The 24,558-nt window shown below is 35.0% G+C and overlaps 1 protein-coding gene across 1 annotated transcript in view; it reads right to left on the minus strand.

Annotated features, from left to right (window-relative positions):
* Window positions 1-23,874, minus strand: part of ANKRD28 (ankyrin repeat domain 28) — a gene marked incomplete at its 5' end in the record, with an annotated part of 30,912 nt that extends 7,038 nt beyond the window's left edge. The window contains 19 exons of the mRNA XM_009572445.1: window positions 1,994-2,076; window positions 2,219-2,301; window positions 2,487-2,632; window positions 3,152-3,235; window positions 3,332-3,419; window positions 4,841-5,060; window positions 5,656-5,773; window positions 6,234-6,321; window positions 7,777-7,978; window positions 9,249-9,323; window positions 10,236-10,262; window positions 10,901-11,012; window positions 16,549-16,689; window positions 18,489-18,557; window positions 19,874-19,937; window positions 22,357-22,439; window positions 22,870-22,984; window positions 23,443-23,521; window positions 23,783-23,874. Of these exons, the coding sequence (XP_009570740.1) occupies window positions 1,994-2,076; window positions 2,219-2,301; window positions 2,487-2,632; window positions 3,152-3,235; window positions 3,332-3,419; window positions 4,841-5,060; window positions 5,656-5,773; window positions 6,234-6,321; window positions 7,777-7,978; window positions 9,249-9,323; window positions 10,236-10,262; window positions 10,901-11,012; window positions 16,549-16,689; window positions 18,489-18,557; window positions 19,874-19,937; window positions 22,357-22,439; window positions 22,870-22,984; window positions 23,443-23,521; window positions 23,783-23,874 (1,969 nt within the window). The remainder of the gene's footprint in view (window positions 1-1,993; window positions 2,077-2,218; window positions 2,302-2,486; window positions 2,633-3,151; window positions 3,236-3,331; window positions 3,420-4,840; window positions 5,061-5,655; window positions 5,774-6,233; window positions 6,322-7,776; window positions 7,979-9,248; window positions 9,324-10,235; window positions 10,263-10,900; window positions 11,013-16,548; window positions 16,690-18,488; window positions 18,558-19,873; window positions 19,938-22,356; window positions 22,440-22,869; window positions 22,985-23,442; window positions 23,522-23,782) is intronic.
* Window positions 23,875-24,558: the final 684 nt, after the last annotated feature.

Below are 24,558 nucleotides of genomic sequence, written 5' to 3' on the forward strand. Positions count from 1 at the left end.
TGTTGATAAATCCTTCACTGAACTGTTGTAACATATATCATCACATCTGAGAGTTACTCCATGTCACTGGCAATAACCATTAGAATAGTAACAGCAGAATGGTAGTAATTTTATTGCATGTAAATGCTTAAGAGATGCAGCAGCATTTCATCAATCTGCCTTTTAGAAACCACTATCTTCCACTGTGACTAGAAATGAAAAAATTATTTTACAATATAATGCATAAAGCAGGGAAAACAAATTACTTTTCAAAACCTCAAACTATTAACCATAACCCTGTTTTGCGGTGACTTGATCTATCAAGGAAAGTGTAGCTTTACCTCAAATATTCCAATTATATCTTTTTCAAATGCAACAGTTTTTCAAAATTGGTTCCCACTGGCTTAAATAAAACCCTACCACCACTCAGTAGGAAACAGAATAATCAGCTTACTTCCTTTCTGCTTTATATTGCTCTTCATTCATTTTGAGATTCTTAAAATTGTTTGAATTAACTGTGAACTATATTTTGATCTGGAAACAAGTGCCTGCCTTAGAGACCAAAAATGCAAAAGATAGAATTAGGAGAAGCTGTATCTATGGTGCTTATATTAAAGTATTAAAATTCAAGAACTACTGAACACCACAGAGGTACTGAAAACTGTACTGTAATTAAAATAGAAGCCAACGATTGTAATGCTTATCTTGGCACAAAGTAGTACATTGTTTATGATGAAAGCTGTTTAGAAAGTCAGTTTAGTAATTAAAAACCATTTGCTAAACCAGTAATATTTTAAACAACTTAAAATCTTGAAATTTATATAAACATTTCATGGAGGTGCGAATATGTACCTATTTTTCCCCATGACATCTCTTGATCAGACTATATGAGCCAAGGCATGTGGGTGGAATTAGATGAGCCTGTGGTAGCATACTTTCCTACTTCTGTTCCCATCTCATTTTTGCTTTTCCTCCTCCCAAGATATGCCCACCTTCAAGCCAGAAATGGGGCAATGAATCCCTTTCCTGCTTTCTGGTTATTTCATGCTGCCTGAGGTGCACCATGGTGAGCAGCAAGAGCAGAGGAAGAAGTCTTACTATCTTAACTCCTTAGTTCAAGCAGATCTCTGAGAATAGTTGGAAGAACTGTAGGAATTTGAACGTGACAGATTCCAGAAGGGATGCAAGGCCAGAGAAATACACAAGTTGCTTACAAGTTGCGGTGGTTTTTTTCCTAAATGGTCTGTGAAAGCATTACTCGAGCAGTCTAACAATTCATGTACGTAACTCAGCTACATGTCAGGTGTCAAATATTGCCTATAACACAAATATATTCTTTAAAAGGAAAAACACACAGAAGAGTAATTTTAACAGCCCAACCTGAAATATATTCCCCAGTATGATATACCACTACATTTTTAAGTTTTCCTTATGATTGGGCTAACAAAATAGGCTTAATTCTACTTGAGAGAAGATCTTCAGGAAGCGTTAAGAACACTATATTCTCCATAATATTTAATAGAAAATAGTCTTTCATCCTAGTAGCAATAAGTGTCTTTTCCTAACAGAAAGCATGCTGAAGAATAAAAGCACATTTCAGCTAGGTTTTTTATTAGCTAGCTTTGAAAAGCAAGTCTTAGTTTGCCTCCAATGAGTTGTTAACTGAAGTGAATTTTCATTGAAAAATTAGATAATTTATAAAGCAGAAGAATATTGGTTTATAGGTAATCTCAGCGGATTGCAGTAATTCCACACAGGATTCCCTGAATTGCAATACTGTAAGATTTATTTATCATCCCTTTCACTCAGCTAAAACTAGAACTTTTAAGTATGAACAAAACACCATTTCACTTCAAGTCGGTTAAACTCTTGGTACCTGTTAAGCAATTCAATCAAAATTCAACCAATTTGGAAAAAAATTCTGAAAAATATTCTTCTTTATGGGTAACATACTGGTTTTTGCAGAAACACACCAAAAACTCATCTATAAAACACACTCACTGCTGATACGTACGTTTGCAAGGCTGCGTTGGTGGCATTGATGAGGTTTCTATCTGTAATCTTCTCCAGTATTAACAAGGCACTAGTTTCATGACCCTTAATACAGAACAAACACCTGTCATATAATAATACTCTTCAAAAATCGCTTTGAATGCCTTTTCAAAGTAACAAGTTAATATTTGCAAACAGTGCTTGGTAACACAAAGCTCAGCACCGGTAAATCAGACTACACACACACCTTGCTGCAAGCCAAATGGAGTGCTGTGTTCTTAGAACTGTCTTGCAAAGTCAGATCAGCCTTAGCACTGCTAACCAGCACCTCTGGGGAAATAAAGATTTGTATTAGCTAAAAGCATATTCCTTAAAGTCTTAATGGCTTACATTTGTGCAAAATGAAAACATAATTTTGACAAAATATATCCACAAGAACGTTAAATATAAGGCAACTTTACCCATAGCAAGATTAACAAACTTAAGAGCAGAAATATATAAAGCTTTCTCTTTACCAACTGTATTTGTCTGTCCATTTTCTGCAGCCATCATTAAAGGTGTTTTCCCAGAAGAATCTACAGCATTTACTTGAGCATTGTGACTAAGCAGAAGCTGTAGACACTCAACGTGATCTGTAAAAGCTGCTGCATGAAGAGGAGTTCTACAACAGATCAAAAGACAATATGGCCATGTTCAGCTATGCTTTCTACTTTATTCAAGGGGGCATGCTGACTGTGATCCTGCAGATACAGAAGACTGGGCAGTTCCTGTCGCTGATCCTTTGAAATCAGTATTGGTTGGAGTTGTGACTGCTGCCTTTAGAAAGTCACCTTCAGATTTCAAATAATTCCCTCTATGTTGTTTATAACAGAGATACAATTTGATTCAGAAAAAATAAAATACGCATAAAATACTATCCACGAAGTGATACAATTTAAAACATGCTCAAACTTGCCTATATAATAAAAAGCCAATTCAAGTTTATTGAATCAGAACAGGATTTTTAAAAATCTAAAATTTATTTCTAGCACAGAATAAAAAACTCTTCAAAGAATAAAAACAGAGGGAAGGGGGGAATTAATGTAAGTAGCAAATACAAAACCCCCAAATGATTATAGAATTTAGGAGAGCCACTCTATTACATTACAAACATTGGCCCACTGTGCATTTACACACTTACCTTCCTTTTGAATCTGTTGAATTTACAATACCAGCACCTAGTGTATCAATTAACATTTCTGCAGCACCTTCATTGTCATTTATCCTATAAGGAATTAAACAGGCTGTTATTTACAGAATGATAAATCTTTTGTTAAATACAGCAATGAAATCTATGAAGAATAATTTTGCACTTCCTTACACAGCACAATGCAATGGACTGAAAGAATTTCCTTCCATTTTCTGGAAAACTTCCTGTTCCAGGAGGAGCTCTACACAACTGTCATGACCTAAAGCAAACGTAAAAATTAGGTATTAAAAAAAGGGAAAAGGTCTATTTATGGATTACAACAAAAAATATGTGTCTAAATTAGATTAAGCAATATTTTACTTCAAAAGTTTCAATGACACGCTGGTTATAGTTGATAGGGCGTTTAGGAACTAAGACATTTTTAGAATCCTGAAAATCAAACTGACATTTAACACTGTAAACTTTGTGAAATTTAGAAGGGATCTCATGCTGTCTGAAGAACATCCAGAACACTTAATTTAGTTCTTTACACCTCCACGATTCAAACTTTTCTGTACATTCACCACTTAGTCTACATGAAAACGTCTCCACCATTTGAGGGTTATTATTGTTCCACTGTCTTGCTAAACCAAAAGAAAAACCAAGTCAATAGTCATAACAAAAGCTTAAAAAGAACATGTTCAACCTATAATACTATTATTTTCAAAATTCTATAGCCTGCTGCTGTACAGGTAGCTAACAATTGTAACTATCTGTTTGATCTTTGATGCATATATGCAGAAAACCTTAGTTCAACATTCACTGTTGTCTGAAGATCTGCATTTTTGCAAGTCCTGTCAAATTTTCATTCCACAAATCAAGCATATTTCATATTTCAGTTCTGTTTTATTCAGTGGTCACTCTGAAAATGGAACAAGCTGTAAGAGTTTATTTTTATGAATGTGATAAAGAGATGTTATTCTAGTTCAAATTATCAGTGTATTACCCAGTTGCTTCAGCTGTGAAGACAGTCTAGTTAACTAACTCCTACAACTTAAAAATAATTGGTAAGGTGAAGCTCTAAACCCTTCTTGATCTTTATCATGTGACTCAGAGGTGAAATAAATAAGAACCTCTACTATGTCAGAAAGGAACACACAGAACAAATTCTGTAGCAAAGGAGCTGAATGAGTTTCCTACCTCTTAAGGCCTCCCTCACCCCCAAATCCAAGAAAAGTATCAATGAAGAAAAGGATCAGTGAAGAAAAAAAAAAATTCTTATTGAATCACTTTATATACTTTAGCTTCTTGGGCCTATCAAGGTTGATATGAAGGAAATTTAAAAAAAAGATTTAATCTGAAACCATTCTTCCCAAGACTCCCTGTGAAGGTTATTTTTTTGGGATGTGTGGCACATTTCTATTCACAGGTACTATGCTGAATTTCTTGAAAGACTCCTTGAGGCATAAAACTAAGAAGGCAGTTTATAACAAAAGTGTAGTACAAAAATAAACACCTCATACTATGTATTAGATGTTAATGCATTCCCCCTCAAGATATCATGTCCGTCATATTGTCACATTGACTAAAACGAACTGAAAGAGGACAGACTTTATATGTTGCTTTTATAAGTAGTAATAACTTCTATTTCAATATCAACAAATACATTTAGACCTGTATTTTAACTTTAATGTATTTTACCATTATAGCAGGCCCAATGCAGTGATGTATAGCCCTGATTGTCTGCTATTGCAGGTATTGCATCCACAGATGTAGCTGACTGCAGGAGAGCTCCTAGAACACCTATATGTCCACATGCAGCTGACAAGTGTATAGGGGTTCGCCCCCTACAGTCTCGTAATAAGGACTTAGCACCATGTTGAAGCAATGCTTCCACACATTCCTCATGCCCAGTAACTGCCTGTGAGAGAGAGACAGGAAATAGTAAGTTTGCAAATATTCATGTATATAAGCCAAGGTGTATAACTAAAGCAAACAAACTTCAGGCAATTTCTTACATTTTTGAGTAATAACAAATAAGCACAGTTGTTACTTTTATTCCTGGAAACAGCCATTCTGTTGGAAAAATAGCAATGTATTATCATACTGATGACAGAATAATTTCTTGGAATAACTGCTTGAATGAACTGCTAATCTCTAGGGCTCATTCAATTGTCTTATCTGGCAGAGACTATAAAAAAATATTTGGCATATGGCATGCATCACAGTTTTCTTCCTCCCATTAACACTACCCCCACCCCATAACAAAAAGCTGTACTCCGGGACCTCTCTAGTCAACACTTTACAGCAAGATTAAGAGACTCTAGAAGTCCAAAAGAATTCTGAGCGTACGGAGCAAACAGGCAAAAGCTTGCCTTTTGAAAACAACTAAAAAGACAACAAAAAACTAAGAATGGCAAGATGAGAATAATGAGAAATTAACACTACATATTAAGTCTGTATAGGAAATTAGTATGTATAAAACTGGAAAGGACAGAAAAGGAATATTCTCTTACCCCTCTATGTAATGCCGTCCTTCCCCACTTATCTTTGGCATCTACATTTGCTCCTTTGTTAAGGAGTGAATAAACGCAGTCAGTGTGCCCATTGAGAACTGACAACATCAGAGGAGTCCTAAGCAGAGAGTGAAATAAAGTGTAATCTACATGGAAATTTAACAGACTAGCACTCAGCTGAAATGTAACGACTACTATCCTTCTGGACAACGCTGTTAAAATTTACATCATCAATGATCTTCTCTAGCACTACCTTCACTCTGAGAATACCACTCCTATTTGCTTTTTAGAAAATAAATTAATATCCCCTAATTCAGACGTCCTGATTAAGTTGCTAGAATCAATTTTTTCAGCATCTGGCAATAAGACACATTTTAGTTTCCTCCCAACTGAACAAGAACATTTTTCACTGCCAATATTATGTTTATTGCAAAATACACAGTCTCATTTGTGCTAGTTCAAATATCATCTCCCTTTAAAGTAATAAATTAAAAATCACCAATGTAAAATATTTAGTTTTTCCTTTTATAAAATGCAGTAACTTGTGAAGAACAGAATTGTGCATTGTTTAAACTCACTGTCCATTTCCATCTTGAATGTCCACTGCATTCTGTGGTTCTGCATTTCCTATCAATAGCCGCAAACATTCTGAGTGACCATTTGTAGCTGTAAAACATCATAAAAATACGAGTTTTACCTTAATTGCCTTTGAGTATACAGCTCAAACAGAACCATAACCTGCTCAGACTAAAGCCTGTTTACCTTGAGAACCCACTGTGCAGCTTTACCATTGTTATAACTTAAATTAAAAACAAAAAATGTGAACACTAGAAAATGATTTCAGAAATTAGGTATTCTCAACTGTATAGTATTAAAAGTAATCGATTCCAACTGTCAATTGCCAACAGGTATTTGTTTTTTACATATAAATGAGGTTGCAAACATTAACCATAATTAGAATATATGCTTATACAACATCCACAAGGAGGAATAATTAAATATAGTCATTAGCATAACTTTTGCTTGTTTTAAGGCACAGGTAAACACACACCTAGCCAATCATACACAGATTTTTTTTAGCAAGTCTGGCACGTGCACAATTATGAAATGATAATTTAAATCACATTTAGAAAGAAGGGAAGGAAATGTAATGCATAAAAGTAATTAACCAACCAGTTAAAAAAAAGGAAAAAGAGAAGAAACAAAAAATTGAGACATCACATTTAAATGCAACTCATGAAAGATAAATGATTGCTTGTTGGAGGGGAAATTATTTCTGACATACAGCTGCTGTATTCAGTCCACATAAGAACAGTAACAATTCCTGCTTCTGTAGAGGACAGAAATGCTAACAGAAGTTAGGAGAAGCTAAATCAAATAGAAGAATACAGCTTGTGCTCGTGGACAACAAATTAAGTGGTTAGAATGATAATGTTTTGTACATAATGCTGTTTTTACTGCAACATTTCTATAACACCATAACTATAAATGACAATTTAAGGCAGCCTATTTTCAAAGAGAGGAAAATACAAGAATATACTACGAATGCTAGACTTTGAAAAAGGTAGGTTTATAGAAGTTTTCTAGGAAAGGCAGCGACAAAATATTGCAAAGGATTGCTGTTATTTTGAAAACACTCAGGAGTCATTTAAATCCTTGGAAAAAAACCAAAGTATAGTTTTCATGTCTCTTCTCAAACTGAGAAAATTCTCCAAGACTCCAGTCATTTTTAGAAGTATTTTCCTGCCAAGACAGGCAACACAATTCACGTATCTAAATTTGGGCCTACAGTTTGGGCTGCATGAAAGACGAGGAGAGGAAGAGGAACATGTCACTGACACCTGTCAGCACAGCTAGCCTAGCTAGTTGAATGGACAAGGACAATGCACCCTTCCAGAGAGCAGTGTGGAACAGCACTCCTAGAGCCGAAATGATTTATTGGGTTAATACCACCTTCTACCCGCAACTGCTTTGTACACCATTCTCAGCATACCATGTACCTTAAAAGCCATCGTCTATTCCTAAACACCATTTCTTAGAACATTAATCATAGAGACTTCTAAACACGAAGATGATCCACTTCAAAACCAAAAAGCTTAGAAGTTAGCGGTTAGCACATACCTGCAGCATGTATTGGGGTCCTCTTCACAACATAATCTTTCACCAAGATTGATGCTCCCTGATTAATGAGCACATCTACACATTCCACGTGTCCTTTAAAGGCAGCAAGATCCAATGGTGTCCTTCCATTATTATTCCTCACATCAAGGTCCAGCAGTGACTGTACCAACACTTCCAGAGCTTGATGGTGGCCATGATAGGCCTACAAGAGTAAGAAAATTTTTCAGTTTTCCCACCCTTCACATTTTTCCCTTTCTTACCAGGATTACGTAAACGAAACTGTGAAGATAGTATTTTCGGTTTAACACGTGGAAGAGCTACTGATGCAGCACATAAGTAGTTACAATAGTTACGACTAATTTAAAAACCCCCACAATTTCAAGCAAGAAGCTTGGTGAGTTTTTTCCAATTTATTCTTTCAGTCAGCAACTGAAACTACTTTCAGAAAATTGTCGTCTCCAATTTGTGTAACTACCAGTATTTTGAATACTTCATGTTTCATTGCTTCATGTTATAGTTACATCACCCTCAGATTATTTCAAATGAGGAACATATGCAAACTATTTAAAAAAGAAAAAGCCAGTAAAATTTGTAAGTAAAAAGAATACAGTACAAATAGCTACAGTTAACATAACTGGTACACAGAAGGGACTTAGGGGATGAAACAGTTAAGAGATCAGAATGGATATACAAGGATGAAAAAATAGCATAGAGAATACTCTGCAGGTATGTGTCAAGACAAAATATCAAAGTCAGTAATGAAAATAAACATCCACAACTATGGTTTTATAATTTCCATAATAAATTTTTAATGTATACTCATGGATACATAACCTCTTCCCCCAGACAAAACTCATTTCCAGGAACACTCTCTTCTAACTGCTTTCATTTACCAGTATTAAAGATGACTTTTTACTTTGGCCATCTCTCTCTCTCTCTCTCTCCCTCCCCCCCCTGTATAAGACAGCCTATTTTCAGAAAGTACGTTGTGGTTTTTCAATTGCTCAAAGTCCAGTTAAAAGATGTAAGCTACGTATTGAGCTGGTTACTCTGTATTTTGAATATATTCGTATAAACAGTTTCATCAGGTCCTCTCCTACGCTACTCTTTGTGCAAATCTTTCTTGAACTATTAAGGACAAACATTTCTCATACTAAACAATGATGAGGGTGAAACGATGATAATAAAAAAAAGTGATCATTACTTATAGAACAAGTCTTCTAAAAATTTCAATAGTATAAATTATAACATAAATCTTAATTAGAAGATTCCAAATGAAAGGTGTTACATGAAGCAAGTTTCAAGTGAAATAAAAATCGCCCTGTATAGCTCATTCGGGAATATTATGTACGTATTTTTGTGTTTCGTTTATTGTTATTGACCTATTTTAAAACAATCCAGAATGAATAAACCTATGTCAACAACTGTTTGCAATTAGATGAGCTATCATCACTAAAGAATGAAATACTTACAGCTAAATGCAGTGGACTTATAGGTGCTCTGTTGTCCGAATCATTCAGCATGTCAGTACCTGATGTTTCCATTAGCTTAGCAGAGAGAGAAAGTCAGAGTGAGTGCAAAACCCCCTCACCTTTAAAAACATTCAGCAATAATTGCTACAGTTTCCAGTATAGACAGATTGAAAAATAAAGGAAGAAAAATAGGAAGAATAATAATACAGGATTATAGTTTACTTAGGAATTCTAGATCTCCTTCAACCTTTTAAAGAGTTTGAATTGCAATGACTGCAACCCCTCTCCCATATTCATCTCCCAAGCACAGTTGTTTAACTTTCCATAACAATGCAATAATTAAATCAGAAACTAATGTAAAAATTTTTTTTTTCATGAAGCAGCCATATGAAATAATATAGATGAAATGCATACAAAGGGAGGACAAAGACAGGTGAGAACAGCTGTAGTAGGAAAAAAAAATTCCCACCGAACAAACAAGTAAGCATTTAGATTAGGTGAAAAGTCCGCAAGAAAACGATAGATTTCTCAGAACAGGAAAACATTTCCCAAAGAGAAGAAATGGACCCAAAAAAGGCATAAGCATTATAAAACAGGATTAAAATACCTATCTGTATACATTTCTATTTGTTACTTTCAGATGTATTCTAAGGTTTTATTCTTTTTCAAGACCATATTTAATTTAGTACACTAGTAGAATTAAAACATTCGAAGTGTTAGAAGAACACCAAATACATTCAGATCACTAAATTTTCACTATCACACTTTTATAACATGGTCAGACAAATGTTTAAGTAAAAAAAAAGGCTTGAAAAATAATTTTCTATTTTAAAATTCTGAATTGAAATTAATCTAAATCGCAATTGAAATTATACATCTATGCATTGAAGAAATGGTTGAATAAGTCTAAAAATAAGCAGTATTTTTAAAATCACGTTCCCTTTTGCTGTACAGTAGTACTTTAACAGTGAGAAATAATACACTTACAACATCTAGAGGTGTTTCGCTTGCAATCTGCAATTAAAAACATTCAGAATTCATGTTTGAATACATTTGAATATAAAAGTATAATTTGTATAAAAATACTAAGTTGTGTAACACAGAGAAGATAAAATTAGCATATCAAATAACATACACATTTTTGCAAAGGGATTAATAAAAAACTAGCTGAGGCTTTATTATCTAAAATTCTATTATGTGGCTGTTAGTTACTGTAACTATGTGAACTATTTTAAAAGGCACCCTTACTTTACAAGTTTTTCCTACATTTTAATTTGCTCCTTCAGATGACATTTGTGATATGTCTTAACACTTCTCAGTGGGGTAACCTGTGGTTATTTTATTCCAGCCATCAGGAAAAAATTTAGCAGTGTATTCTAAGTTAAAACAAAACTAATACCCCACATCCTCAACCAGTTATCTCTTCATCTCAGAATGTATTATCTTTTTAAGCCAGTATCTACCATCTTAGCTCCTCACCTTGCCCCTGTTTTAAGAATACCAAGTGCTTAAATATTCATCCTGACAGGGGCTGAAAAACACTATTGACCTAGCTTACAGATGAAGAACCAAGGTGGAGGAATCCCCTAGCCTCTGCATCATACGCTGTAAGAGCAGCTGTTATAGGTTTCATCTATGATACATTTTCTTACCAATTCAAGACATAAGCGATGACCATAAGCAGCTGAATAATGAACTGCATTGTATCCTTGTTTGTCTCGGATCCCGGGATTGGCATCATTTCTTAGCAAGTATTCCAGGCACCTATTTAAATTGACATATGCAACCATATATCTAAATGTTGAATTTCAACTTTACACTAAGTGATAAATTGTTCCAATTCAATTGGAAAACAGAATACAGCACACAGGAACACTGATTTAACGTACAATATTGGCTAGGACTAGAGAACACCTAACTCATTACACCAAGTGTTAAGGTCAAAAGCTTCTAAAATTTGGAAGAATCCTTCTCTGCAGACATCCTGCATCCTCTGAATTATCTGACTTGGTTAAAACTAGTATTTCATGGCTATTTTCCTCCTAACTAATACAACTAACTTTCCTACTCCTAATACAACGGCAGTTACCTTTGTTAATATAAATGATTACTATTTTTGTATGTTTTTCTGTATCAGTACATTCTTCTGTACTTCATACAGAAGGAAGAGAACCAATAGCTGAGTTCTTCATGGTATGCATCCAAGAGTCACACACACATACACTTCCACTATCAGACACTCATTTATTGATTTTTTTATATAGTAAACATACTTAGTTGTTGGCATACTTGTATCCTACCATTCCTTATACAAAGTTATAAGGCAGAACATGATTAGCACAGTTTCAACCACAGACACTGAGCCAGGAGGACGAAAAATAGGGTATTAAAGTCAGCTCCCTCTCCCTATTTTTCTGTTTTTAAGAGACTCCATGCGTGCACACTAACTGATTCCAACAAATAACCCTACTTATTCATAATTTTATGTTGGCTACCATTTCAGCAACATTTTGCAAAGCCTACAAATAATGAGAATGAGAACTCTAAAGCAGTAGCCATGAGAGAATGAAGGGGTAAATTGATCTAGACTGAACTACCTGACACATAACAATCTCAGCTTCAAGAGCTTCAGGATAACAGGATAAAGACTGGTGAGAAACGAACAGTCCCAGAATAACATCAGGTTATTTTGCAAATGTATTCATGAGACTATAAGAGCCCACAAACATCCACATAGACACTGAGCAAGATCAAGATTGTACAGAGCCTCCAAAATTCTGAATTAATAGAATAGGAAAGGAGGAGAGATTTTAGATTTCTTATTGACAGATTAAGATGATTCTGGTACTTAATTCGTCTCAGTTTGCTCAAACAGTTAGGATTATGAAGGTCTCCTCATGTCCTACCTTAAGCAGAACCTTCAGGATTTGAGAAATTGCACATACCATTTTACCTGATAACAGAACCAAGACTGCGTCTAATTCATAAGACTACCTGACTTGAGAACAGAACATCTGGTACTTCACAAAAGGCAGATGGACTTCAGATCCTTGGATCTGATCTCCCAGTCTGGGTTCACCAAAGCCGAATTGATTCAAAACCATCTGCTAGTATACTGAATGGCTGGATCATTTGCTTCCAGCAGGAGAAAAAAAAAAGACTTCATGAAATCCCACTTGTCAACACTGCACATTGTGATTAGATTGTCTGTTGAGACCTGGGCACAATATTTTTGAAGAGAAGATCAGAAAGCTTTGCATGTGTTCTACACAGCTCTGAGCTCAAGAACACTGATATGAAACGGTTGGTCCTTTTGCCCTGAGATATCCACAAGTGCATTTTCACAAGTGCTCTCTGCCTATAAAGGATCATCTATTATGATAGAGCAAAATGAAGAATGGAATGGGTAGGTCTTCTGACCACTGAAGGACTGCCTGACCATTCAGGAAAGGACCACCAAGCAGCTAGGGTAACATCCATCCCAGATTTGTAAGTCTTGTGAAGTATACTGTGAAGCTACATGACTAAAACACAGGTAAGACATCACTGAGGTAGCAGTCGTACATTCAAATGCAATCATCTCTCTTACGACTTGGAACACATCCTGCAATAGAAGGGCTTTCTAAAGACTGAACTAGAGCTAAACAAAATCTGGGAGGTGAAAGTCTAAAGATGCCCAACCTCTGCATGGCCACTTCATCAGGCAGAAGTCCAGCAAGGAAGAGTGACATTCCAATCCTTCTAAAATGGGTTGTTACAACTGTTGGTTTAGGACTGTTTATTGTTCCTGTGGCAAACCCAGACAGGAGAACCTTGCATTGATAATAGTCCAGGAACATCTTTAAGTGAAGCTACTTTGTACACAACACATACTTTATATTATAGTTGGAAAGATTAATTCTGTAGGTCAAGAAGCACAAAGAGATGCCCTTGGAATGCAGAGATGTTTATAGCTAGTCACCATCATGACCTTGAACTTACTGGAGAAGTCATATGGTTTTCTGAAGTGTACAACAGGTCACCATCCCTTCTTCTCTCTGGGATTATGAAATACTTCTCCTTTCTCAGTTAAATAAAATGCAAGTAAAGCTAAAAAAATATATTATCTTGTCAAATCCAGCTTGGAATCTTTCTTCCTTAGCACAGTTTATCTAAAGATCTCACAAATTAGCATTATCGTAGTGACAAATGGGTCAGTTGGATACACTGACAATATGAGGGGTTTAGTTCCCATTTATCTCATGGGAAATTGTTTGGCAGAAAGTTAAAGGAAATTTCAACGTTTGTAGTTGTATGATATGGCTATGCTGTGATGTCATGTGAAAACTTGCAGTGGGATATGGCAGGTTTAGATTTGAGAGGCAGGAATCCTAACCTCTAATCAATGCCATTAAGAGTAGAAACTTGATCATTCAAAACCCTGGAGAACATTCAAACCTTGGAGAAATACAGGCAGAAATTCTACAAAAGCAGCCATCTCCTGAGGGAAGACAGCATGACCCTGCAACATCAGAACTCTTCATAAGTTCTTTCAAGGAAGGGCACTGTTCCATTTGCTGACTCCAGGCAAGTTCATAATCTGAATGAGATCCAGTACCAGCTGTGATGAAATGGAAACACATTTCAACATGAGTAAGACAGCTGTACTGGGTCAAGGGCCCAATAACCTCACGTGCAACAACAGCGATTTGCTGAAGTGAAGACCTGACATTTGCTTTTCCATCCCAGACAAAGGTTGAAAGTAACAAACCAGGTGAGTGAAGATGAAAGGGGCAAAAAGCTGTAGGAAAAACTATGAACAAGGAGGTGCCTAATTACGAAGTACTCTGTCTCATTACAAAGTTGAGAAGAACAGGAGCGACACCAAGGTGCACTCTCGCTTACCAAGTTCAGTGTATCTAACAAAAAGCTACCTGTAAAGCATATCTACAGTTTTAACCAACTAATTTGGGTTTTATTTGCCTAGTAAACAAATGCCTGGATTTCATTAATGGCAACCGTGCTTGCATGTTTTTATTTGAATTGAAACAGGATGAGATTTCTGAGAATCTAAAGACAAGTCAATTTGTCCCATTGAGTAAGAATTACTGTCCCTATATTTTATGTGTCCAATTGTCTAACTTCCTTTGTTAATTTTAATCAATGAGTTTTTATTAACATTCATAGCTCATTAATAAATGTTAAACATCACTGGCCTTGTCTATCTAAATTTCTATACTTGTGTGCTCACTGTATCTGTGTGCTCACAAAAAACACAATACACTAAATACACTGCAGGAAGCAAAGTCTACTAAAAATCCTTGAATACCCATTCTTTCCAATGCAAAACATAATTATTTTTGCTGTTTGTTCTCATCCAGGAAAGAGATTAACTTAGCATCTTTTGCATACTTAACTGTCCTCAACAGGCCTCTTTAAAAGGAGATTAATCAAACTTTCTGAAAGCCCAGATAAGTTAAATTTATTTCCCATTTATTTATTGGTGTACTGTCTATTAAATAATTCTAATAGAAAGAGCATGTTTTTTCTCCCTTAAGATGCTGCTTTGTTCATCTCATTCTGCGATCATGTTTCTCTGTCTAGTCTTGTCAAAATGAGCTTACTGGTGTTTGTTCCAGATCAGAAGCATTTGAAAAAGATAGAAAAGAAACATTTCCAAACAGGAACAAACAGGAAAATAATTTTCAACAAAAACATCTTTGTCCCTGAAATGTGTCTTTAAAGATGTCTGAACAAAGACTATAAAAATGCGCATAAATATCTTTGGAATTTCTATATAGATCATTTCCTGACTTTTTTTTTTCCCAGGCTTTATATTCCAACTCAGTAATCATTTTTAGCTTCATTCCTATTTTGAATCTGAGCTGAGCAGTATTGGTTTTCCAGCTGTTACTAATCATCTTGCTGCATCAATATAAAAAGCTTCTCCTCAGGCCATTCTGCTTTGCAGCCTGTCTTCCAGAGAGCCAACTGTTAATCAGAAGGGCAGTATCACGTGGGTTCCAGAGATGATTCTTTGAGTTATCTCCCACAGCTCTGCAGTATTGCTATCATCATTCTTGCTCGTGCCTTTTATAAGACAGATGGCAAAACGATGTCATCTGAAGAACCATTATAGTTTGGAGGTTTTCAGAGCAACTGTGAAGCTAAAATTAATCCTAGCTCAACTTGTAAGAGGGCAATTAAAGTAAAACTATCTCAGCAAACTAAAGTGTATCTAAAAAGCGGCAGACAATTTTGTTTTGAAATTTGGCTTTACATAAAAAAGGCATGTACTTTAAATATTAGTTAAATGGCCATGAAAGTATTCTTTATTTATCCTTCAAAACCCAATCTGTAAGTTACATGCCACCTCGTTTCTACTGCTACCTCACCTTTTAAAAGGTGCTGTATTAAAACAAGGTGATACATCACTCTGCAGCACTCTTTTCCAGTGAAATGCGAAATTGCACACCCGCTTGTTTTGACCTGTCTATGTGAGTGTGTGCACATGGAAGTGGTACTCTTCTCAAGTCTCCTCAATATATACAATGTCTGGAGCGTAAGTAACCTCATCAATTTTGTGCTATCTATATGAGCTTTACATGTAAGCATTTAAGTCATTAATAACTATGTTAAATATAACCATTAGTTACAAAATAAACACACACAAGAGACATTTATGGATTTATGTAAGTTTCTGGATGCAGTTCATTAATAAAAATGTAACTACTTCACAAAAATTTACACTAACAAGAGGTAGAGTTGTAATGCCAAACATGAATAGTTTAATCAACGCCAAATGGATAATGCATCTTATATTGAAACGTTGAGTTAATTTCTATCCTGATGTAGTCCTGCTGTAACTCACGGTCTAGTTTTACAGTGTATTTCTGAGTAGCTACACAGATTTTTGGGCAACATTAAGAACCCTCCATAAAACACGCCATCCTTCATCAGAATTTGATTTTAAAGCAAAATGACCCTACCGCTCACAACTGTCATAATAACCCCCACAAACAATATTTACTCAACCACTACGCAGCAGGTGGGATTAAAAACTATTTCCAATGAATTCCTGAATTAGGACACCTGCATTATAGGACATAACAAAAAAATTACAATACATTTTACTACTGTTCATTTTTCTCAGAAATATTTTAACATAAAATATTTTATATACAATAAACAAGCCCCTGTCAAGTTTAATCTTTAAAAATATAAAAAATGCATTTGGCACATCTGAAGGCAGAACATACATGAAATTCACAGCTCAAATGTTTCTAAGGAGAAAAGCTTTAGTACAAAGCATGCCACTTACTTTCCATCTGTGTCTGATGCAGCTGCATAGTGCAGAGGTGTACAACCCCTCTCATCAAGGTCATTCACACTAGCTCCAGATCCCACAAGGGCAAACAGGCACTGATAATTACAATTGGCAGCAGCATAATGGAGTGGAGTTCTTTAGTACACATTTAAATAGAAAGTACAATGGTAAATAACAACAAAATAATATTATAGAGACAGAAAAAGCAAAATAAAATGAAACTTAAATCCTCCTTACATTTTTTAACAAGTATTTATGGTGAAGAATGCATCATTACAATATTAAAAGGTGGGGCCATTTTCTAGGGGCCATTTCATAATGCAGAACAATATCTAGGGGATCTATTTGCCAGACAAAATATGCACAAACTTTGTCTTAAGGGAAGCTTTATATGAATTTTCTTGTGTAAACATATCAAGGAGAATCAAGTTCACATTTGAAATATTAATTTTAGTTAAGTAATTTCAAGCCACACGGAAAATCATAGAATCATTAAGGTTGGAAAAGACCTCTAAGATCATCCAGTCCAAGCGTCAACCCAACACCACCATGCCCACTAAACCATGTCCCTGAGTGCCTCATCTACACGTCTTTTAAACACTTCCAGGGATGGTGACTCAACCACTTCCCTGGGCAGCCTGTTCCAATGTTTAACCACTCTTTCAGTGAAGAAATTTTTCCTAATGTCCAAATGGACAAATCTAAGAACTGCACAGCAACTAAACAAGGTCAAAATAAAATACAACAATTAACAAGTAGATGTTTTCGACAAACAGATCAGAATTTTGTCTAAGAGAGGCAAGCATTATTTATTTATTTTTAACTATACTAAAATAGCAGAGGTATTGTTAAAGAAAACTTTTAAAAATATACCTTGTCTTTTTATAACAAATCCGTGAAATATTAGTACTGAGGTACAATCTCAGAGGAAACTTATTCCAGCTTCAAATACATGAACAATACTCTAAATAAACCAGTTCGGATAAAATTTCAAAAGCACCAAGATGACTCAGAATTCCATTTTCTATTTTTAAAAAGAGATTGCTACTATAAATATCTCAATTTTGAGGAGACAGTCAGGCACTTTAAAGTGTCCTACCTCTTCCTCTCCCTTAAAATTACTTTTCCCCATTTTTAACTATTTTAATTTTTTCCCTCGCCTGAAATAATTGCTCTATATAACATGCACGTTAAACCAAAAACCAAACCAAACCAACAAAAAACAACTTTCAATGACAAAAGTTGTGAGGGATAGTTGTTCCTTCCTCAGGAAAGACTGGAAGTGGAATTTAAGGCAAAACACAACTTTGAATCCATAATATTCTCCTCAAGTCCTACTCCTGCCCTCCACATCCTGGAAAATCATATTTTCCATGATGTGATGTGAGATTTTACACAAGTACTGATCATGCCATCTAAACTTAAATAATCTTATACTAAAAATAGAAATTAATGTCATTCCGAAAGAGTTCAGAGCACGAACAAGGAAACAGAAAGGGATGGATATAATGAAAGGAAAAAGATGAGGCAGTTATAATAAAATAATGGATTTTTTTAAATAAAAAAAGCTTAGAAATAGCAACAGATTTATAGGTTTGACTAATACATTATTTGGAAAACATCACTAATGTCCTTGGATGAGAGAGCAATTTAGAGTCATTAGACCCATGTTATAAGCAAAAGTGTCTCATAAAAATTACAGTTGAATATGGAACTCACTCTTGAAAAACAAGGCTAAACACCTACTTAACAAAACACAATAAACAAAATATGTTTGTAACCTTTGATAACATATGGTGAAGCATAGTTTATTAGAGACACTGTATCTTAAAAACCATTTAAACTGGAACGCACAGACTTGCCCACATAGCAATATGCTACTTCTGTAATACTTTTAACAGCCCTTTACAATATACAAATCTAGAATGTCTTACCTCCCAAACCTGTCTTTTTTGTTGAAGTCTGCACCAGTATTTAGCAGAAGATTTAGGCACTCCAAATTCCTATTAAATTAATGCAATATTACTTGTGATTGCAAATTTTATTTCCTTACTGTTGGCCTCTGCAAATACCAGAATGGCTACACATATACGTCTCATACATTACTTTTAATTGAACTGAACTATGATATGAAAATTTTGATAAATATATTTTTATATGTGAAATAGGTTTCATAATTGCAGGACCAAAACCAGGAAAGAATACAAATTATTTCAAGTCCACATACAGAAATTTTATTGATATCAAATGGCATGCATAAAAGCACATAAATTAGCACTAACTTAATTTAATAGAAATTTCAATTCTTTAAAGCAAACAAACAATAACACCTGCATGTCACATGCTTTTTGCTACCAGGATTTCACCACAGAGGCAAGTTTTTAATCTCTATTTTTAAGGCCAAATATAAGTTGCAACATAAATATTTTACTTTTTAGTGTAATTCATTTTCAATAAAATATGATCATTATAATAGATGTACAATGCTGCTTATAGTTTAAACACTATCTTAGTAACTTTCCTAAACTGGAGATGAATGAGGGAATGTGTCACAAATTATATGTTTTTATATGAAAAGATAGCATTTTAACCTTAATCATTTGCAACAAGGATGTATCTATTAAGTATCTTTTGACTTAGAATGATTACTTAACAGTATTACTTAAACAACATTGAAACAGAAAGATGAAAATATCAATATCATGGAGCTCTTGTGTCCCACAAAGTGTATCATGAAATTTATTACCCAATTCTTCCAGGCAATTTTGAGTAGCTGCTATAGAAAACCTACAATACAATAACAATAATCAATATGGATCACAACTCAAGTGATGAGCAAGTAGTTCTGACTACTTCATCCACCTAAACTCTGGAATTTAATTATGGCTTTTAATTTAGTTAGATTGATCTTTTGTTTATGGATACGGTAAAAACATATTTCCCAAAGTTGCTGTTCTCCATCTCATGTCCTACAGTGATCTTAGCTGGGCATGCCATCTTTGAATGCTGTAAATTCTAAAAATTATATCATCATCCATGGGAATTTAAAATAAAATTCAGTTCATCCCCAAGCATAAACCTAAGGTAAGGCTGATTATACTTGGACACTGTACTCCAATAATTACTTATTGAGCTGAAAATTTAATTTATTTTTATTGTTTGTAGATAGAATCAATCTTGAAATTATTTTCATGTTTACATAAATTCCAAGGGGAGAGGGCAGGAAAAGCAGAGAGAAGAAATAACAAAAAAGAATAGGAATGATCAACAATTGAAAAAAGAACACTAAATATGAAAGCATGAATGCTTTTTTACATACCCTCCAGCTGCAGCTGCATGAAGACAAGTCCTGCCAAAGTCATCTGGTGTGTCAATGTCAAAACCTACAAATCAAGTATTTTGTAAAATCATCATGTAACACCACCTTTCACAAAACTGCTCTCATCTACTCTTAAGAGAAATGCTTGCTAAGCAAACTTAACAGCTATTTGCAAAAAAGCACTGAAGCACTGAAAGTTTACTTCACTTGAAACACATCCTTACTATTTGTAATATTTTTAAAAACAGGTGTTCAAGTAAAACTGAAAGGGATAAGGTAAAAGACAATTAGCTGCACTGAGGCAAGAGGCTATATTCTTTCCTATCCTATTTGCCTGCTAATATTTCTGTGTAATTTAGTATTGAATATAAAATATATGAAGGTAATAGGAAAATTTAAGAATATGCTAGAATTTATCAGTGTTACGCAGAGATTTCTTTCTTTTTTTTTTTTTAATAAAAAGGGGGATGTCAGCATTACTAAATCCAGAAGCTACTTAAATTTCATCCTTGAGTTCAGCTCTTTAGTCCCAGAGAAAGAACTTTGTTAAGCCGGAGTGAAGGCTGTAAACAGCAATTACTTACAGAGGAGCCCTTTAGACAACATTGTCGTTTTCTCTTCCCAAAATGTGCGAACTTCAAATTCGAGATCACAAACTTTAACTGTGCAATTCCATATCTAACCATATACTTTGACATGAAGATTACTATTTAAACCAGGTTTCAAAGCTACATTTTTAGTTTGAGAAAGCTACTATATTCTCCTAAGAGTCTTGCTCTTGTGTAACAAAACTTATTCATTAAATGTCCAGTTTTGGTACTTTTGCCTGGGAATGCAACTTTTTTTTTTCCTTTTTAAGAATTATTCAACGACGATAAATAGTGAACAGCACAGGATGTGTTATTCAGGAGTACTACTATTCAAGATTGTTTTCCTACTCTGTATCCCCCAAAACATAGGTTTTGTATGCGCCACTATGTCCTCCTCCCATTTCAATAGTCAGTGATATACAGCAAATAATTTAAGATAGTTTACCAATCTGATTGAGAAGTAGTCTTTGATGTCTTTCCACATCCCTAGGTAGCTTGTCTAACAGCAGTAACTACTTAAATGTCATTCAGTACTGGGACAGGGCAGATTGATGATTTTTTAAGGTCTGCACATGAATATTAATGAATTTTAAAATCAGAGATTCTTAATTTACATAAATGGGACTCTTCCTCCCTAAACAAAAAGGGCACATAGTCTGCAGATACCATCCCCACATCCAGAGCATGTACTAATAAGCTGTTAGCAGTATCTAGTCTTTCCAGCCTGAAGGCTGAATATACTCTTCAAATCCTTATCTGCTCCAGGCTAGATTAACACCCAAGTTTTCTCAACTCATGTAAAAGTCACAGAAATCACTTGCAAGTCTTCCCCATGGATTCCTTTGCCATACTGATCTCCAGTAAGGGCACAGCCAGCACAGCACCATGTACAGAAAGGAGAAAGAGCCAGAGTATTTCTCATTTTGAACACATCCAATTGATATCTAGTCAACTATAGGACAGCTCTTTCCTGGAGCAAATCCTTGCAAGCTTGTCCATGACAGGACAGTGAAATAAAAAGCCTTACTGGTGGTAGTTTTAGTTATACTCCTTTAGTTCTTCTCCCAGGCTTCCCTAGAAGACAATATAAAGCTGGGGAAGCAACTTCTTACTCTTTCTTTTCCCCAACCCTCTGCCCCCCACTTTTCTTTTTTCAAAAAACATGAAGTGCCTTCAGATTAATATAGAACCATTTAGTTTCTTCTTCTTCTTCTTCTATTCCTGAAGCTTCCACAATCCTTCAGACAAATCTACTTTCTCAGAATTGCAATGGTTCAAAGAGCTCAGAATTCACACCAGAACAGACTCTGGACAACAAGGGACGTAATAACCTTACAATCCTCCGCAACTTCAGGGAGGAATTAAACAATGAAAGCAAAGCGCAGTTCAGGTTGCATTTAATTAACAATAAACCACCAATTCAACAGTTTCTTAATGTAGCAGTCCACAGAGTCTTCAGAGCTATTAGGTGCCCAGGAACAGATAGGAATAGACCAATCTGTATTAAGCTAAAGACATCATGGAAGGGAAACGGAAGATGCTCCACGAAGTCATTTAAGAGAATGTTAGTCTTTCTCCTGAAGTTGCATTATGGTCTGAACCAGTCATCCAACCTCTATGGCCAACTTAAAACGCACAAACACAACATTTAAAAAGTTACAGATGCATTATTTCAATATGGATGATTTTTTTTTTTTTTTTAAAATTATTTCCATAGGAGTTTGCATGCACTTTAACTATGGTCTGTCCATTAAAAAAACAAGCACTGGCCCCAGGCTACTAGTCAACTAGAAAGATTTTTATGTATTACTAAATTAAGACTTAATTAAAAGCTATTTTATGGAACCAAAAATGAAGTACAAAGCAGCCATAAGATTTTAAAGAGTATCCTACCTGATGAGAGGAGCTTTCTGCAGCAGTCTGAAAATCCACTTAATGCTGCCAAATGGAGAGGAAACATCCCATGTATACCCCGCCTAAGATACACCATAATCAGGTATCACAGTTTCATTACAATTAAAATAAAACAAACACGATTGTGTGCCAAAGTGCACGTGCATGGTGGTTCAGCAAACCACCTAATTAGAATACTGAGCCTTAGGAAAACTTCATATATTAAATGCTTTCTTACAAGCGAGCAGGATGCATTAAGTCAGTGCAACAGCCTATTAAAACTTTCAGAGCTTTTACTTCAAATACATTAGAAGAAATCTATTTCTCTTCCTTTTTGTACAAATTGTGATGTACTGAGTAGCTACTTAAAAGTACAGTACAGGATAATAAACAAAGTATTTCCTATTTCAAGTTGAAGATGATATTAAAAAAAAAATCATACTAGTCTTGTTAATCTAATAAATACATTTCTAAATTCTCTCAGCTTGCATTCATGTCAGTAAAGTTACCTACTTTGCAGTGTCAGCACCACTCGTAATCAGAGTGTTGATTAATAGCTCATGGCCATATCTAGCTGCTATGTGCAAAGGAGTATTTCCATTCTTATCTTCACAGTCTATTTCAGCTCCTATAATAAAAAGTAATTACTAAGTAAGAACATATGTAAGCATACAGATACTTTTGTCAGACAAACAGCACTGATGATAATTAAAGCAACATTAGTAATTGTCAATGAATGACTACTTTGGATTTAAAATCTATACAGCTTTCAGCGGTATTTAGTATTAATAATAAGCAAAATAGAGAGAAGCATTTTATTATGTAACCATATGGGACAAACTTTCTGCAACCTGGGTTATGGAAGAGAAATTAATGTATTTTCCTGCATTCTGAAAAATAAATGGTTCTTCAATGTAACTTATCAAACTTTATAAGCAGATATGCCAGACTCCACCATTAACTGAACTACTACTGGACATTGGATATGAAAAAAAATTCAGTACATTGTTATCAATACAACAGGAGGAAAATATTCATAATACTGGAAAGCTGATGACAAAACTACTCCTCCCTCCCCCTTTTTACCATTTTGAATGATGGTTTGAGATCTTGAAAATCTACCATGGATTGCTGTCATGTGCAAAGGTGTTTTCCCATCTTTACTCTGGAAAAGAAAAAAAAAACCCAATGTTTACTTATGGCCAGTAATAGTAATCCACCAGAACTAACAAAAAAAAAAAGAAAAAGGACATTCTTTTACTTTGTTCTCTCCCCTCTACTCCCTCCTTTAAATTGTTTCTATGCACTTCTGCAAGACGGATGCTGGCAGTGACAAGTCAGCATGACATGGAAAGGTTTTCAAAAGAGCTACTCTTAATCAGTCTTCCAGCTGTGAGTGATAACTCAGTGATGCCCACTCACTCACAGTAATGCCTTTAGGATAATCACTCTTAAGAGGATGATGACAGCGCACAACTTTAGCAACAAGCCTATATCCAACTCTTCCCCTGCCCAAGTCTAAAACAAAACAATTTAAATTAAGGGTGTTTCTTGAAATAGCTGTATTTACTGTAGAGGTTTACACATTATATTATAAGACAACACATTAAAAAGGTCATGTGTTTCATGGAAATTTCCGTAAAGTGATATTTGTAAGCAATTTATCATAAACCACAAGTAATCCTAGGGTAGAACTATTCAACCATAATTGGTACTATACATTTGACACACATATCAAATGTGCACTTAGTCATTCACCCAATAAAGATGTCCTTCAACTAGGCCAACAGTAACGCATAAAGGAATTTCAATTTTTAATAGCACAATCTCAATGCACTTACAAAACCAGTTTTTTCTGTTATTATTACTTCAGGATGACCCCCCCTCTTCCCCCCCCGCTACTTTATCATAGGTAATGGGGAAGCTTTACTGCAGAAAAAAGTTCCTACAAATGCACACAAAAAATTGCAAACATGACACTCACAGAAAATAAAAGCACTCTTGGATGCACACACGTACCACATCTTTAAATATTAAAGGTTGGCTTTAAAGAGTATGAAATGTTCACAAAACACAAAGTTAAAAAAGACAAAGATGGTAGGGGGAACATGATATGAACATATGTATTGAAATATCACGAATCGCTGTCATCTGCAAAAGTGTCTTCCCATCTTTACTTTTCCTTTGGAACCAAACGGCAAA

Source organism: Fulmarus glacialis, unplaced genomic scaffold (genome assembly GCF_000690835.1).
Source record: "Fulmarus glacialis isolate BGI_N327 unplaced genomic scaffold, ASM69083v1 scaffold46190, whole genome shotgun sequence".
Lineage (NCBI taxonomy): Eukaryota > Metazoa > Chordata > Aves > Procellariiformes > Procellariidae > Fulmarus > Fulmarus glacialis.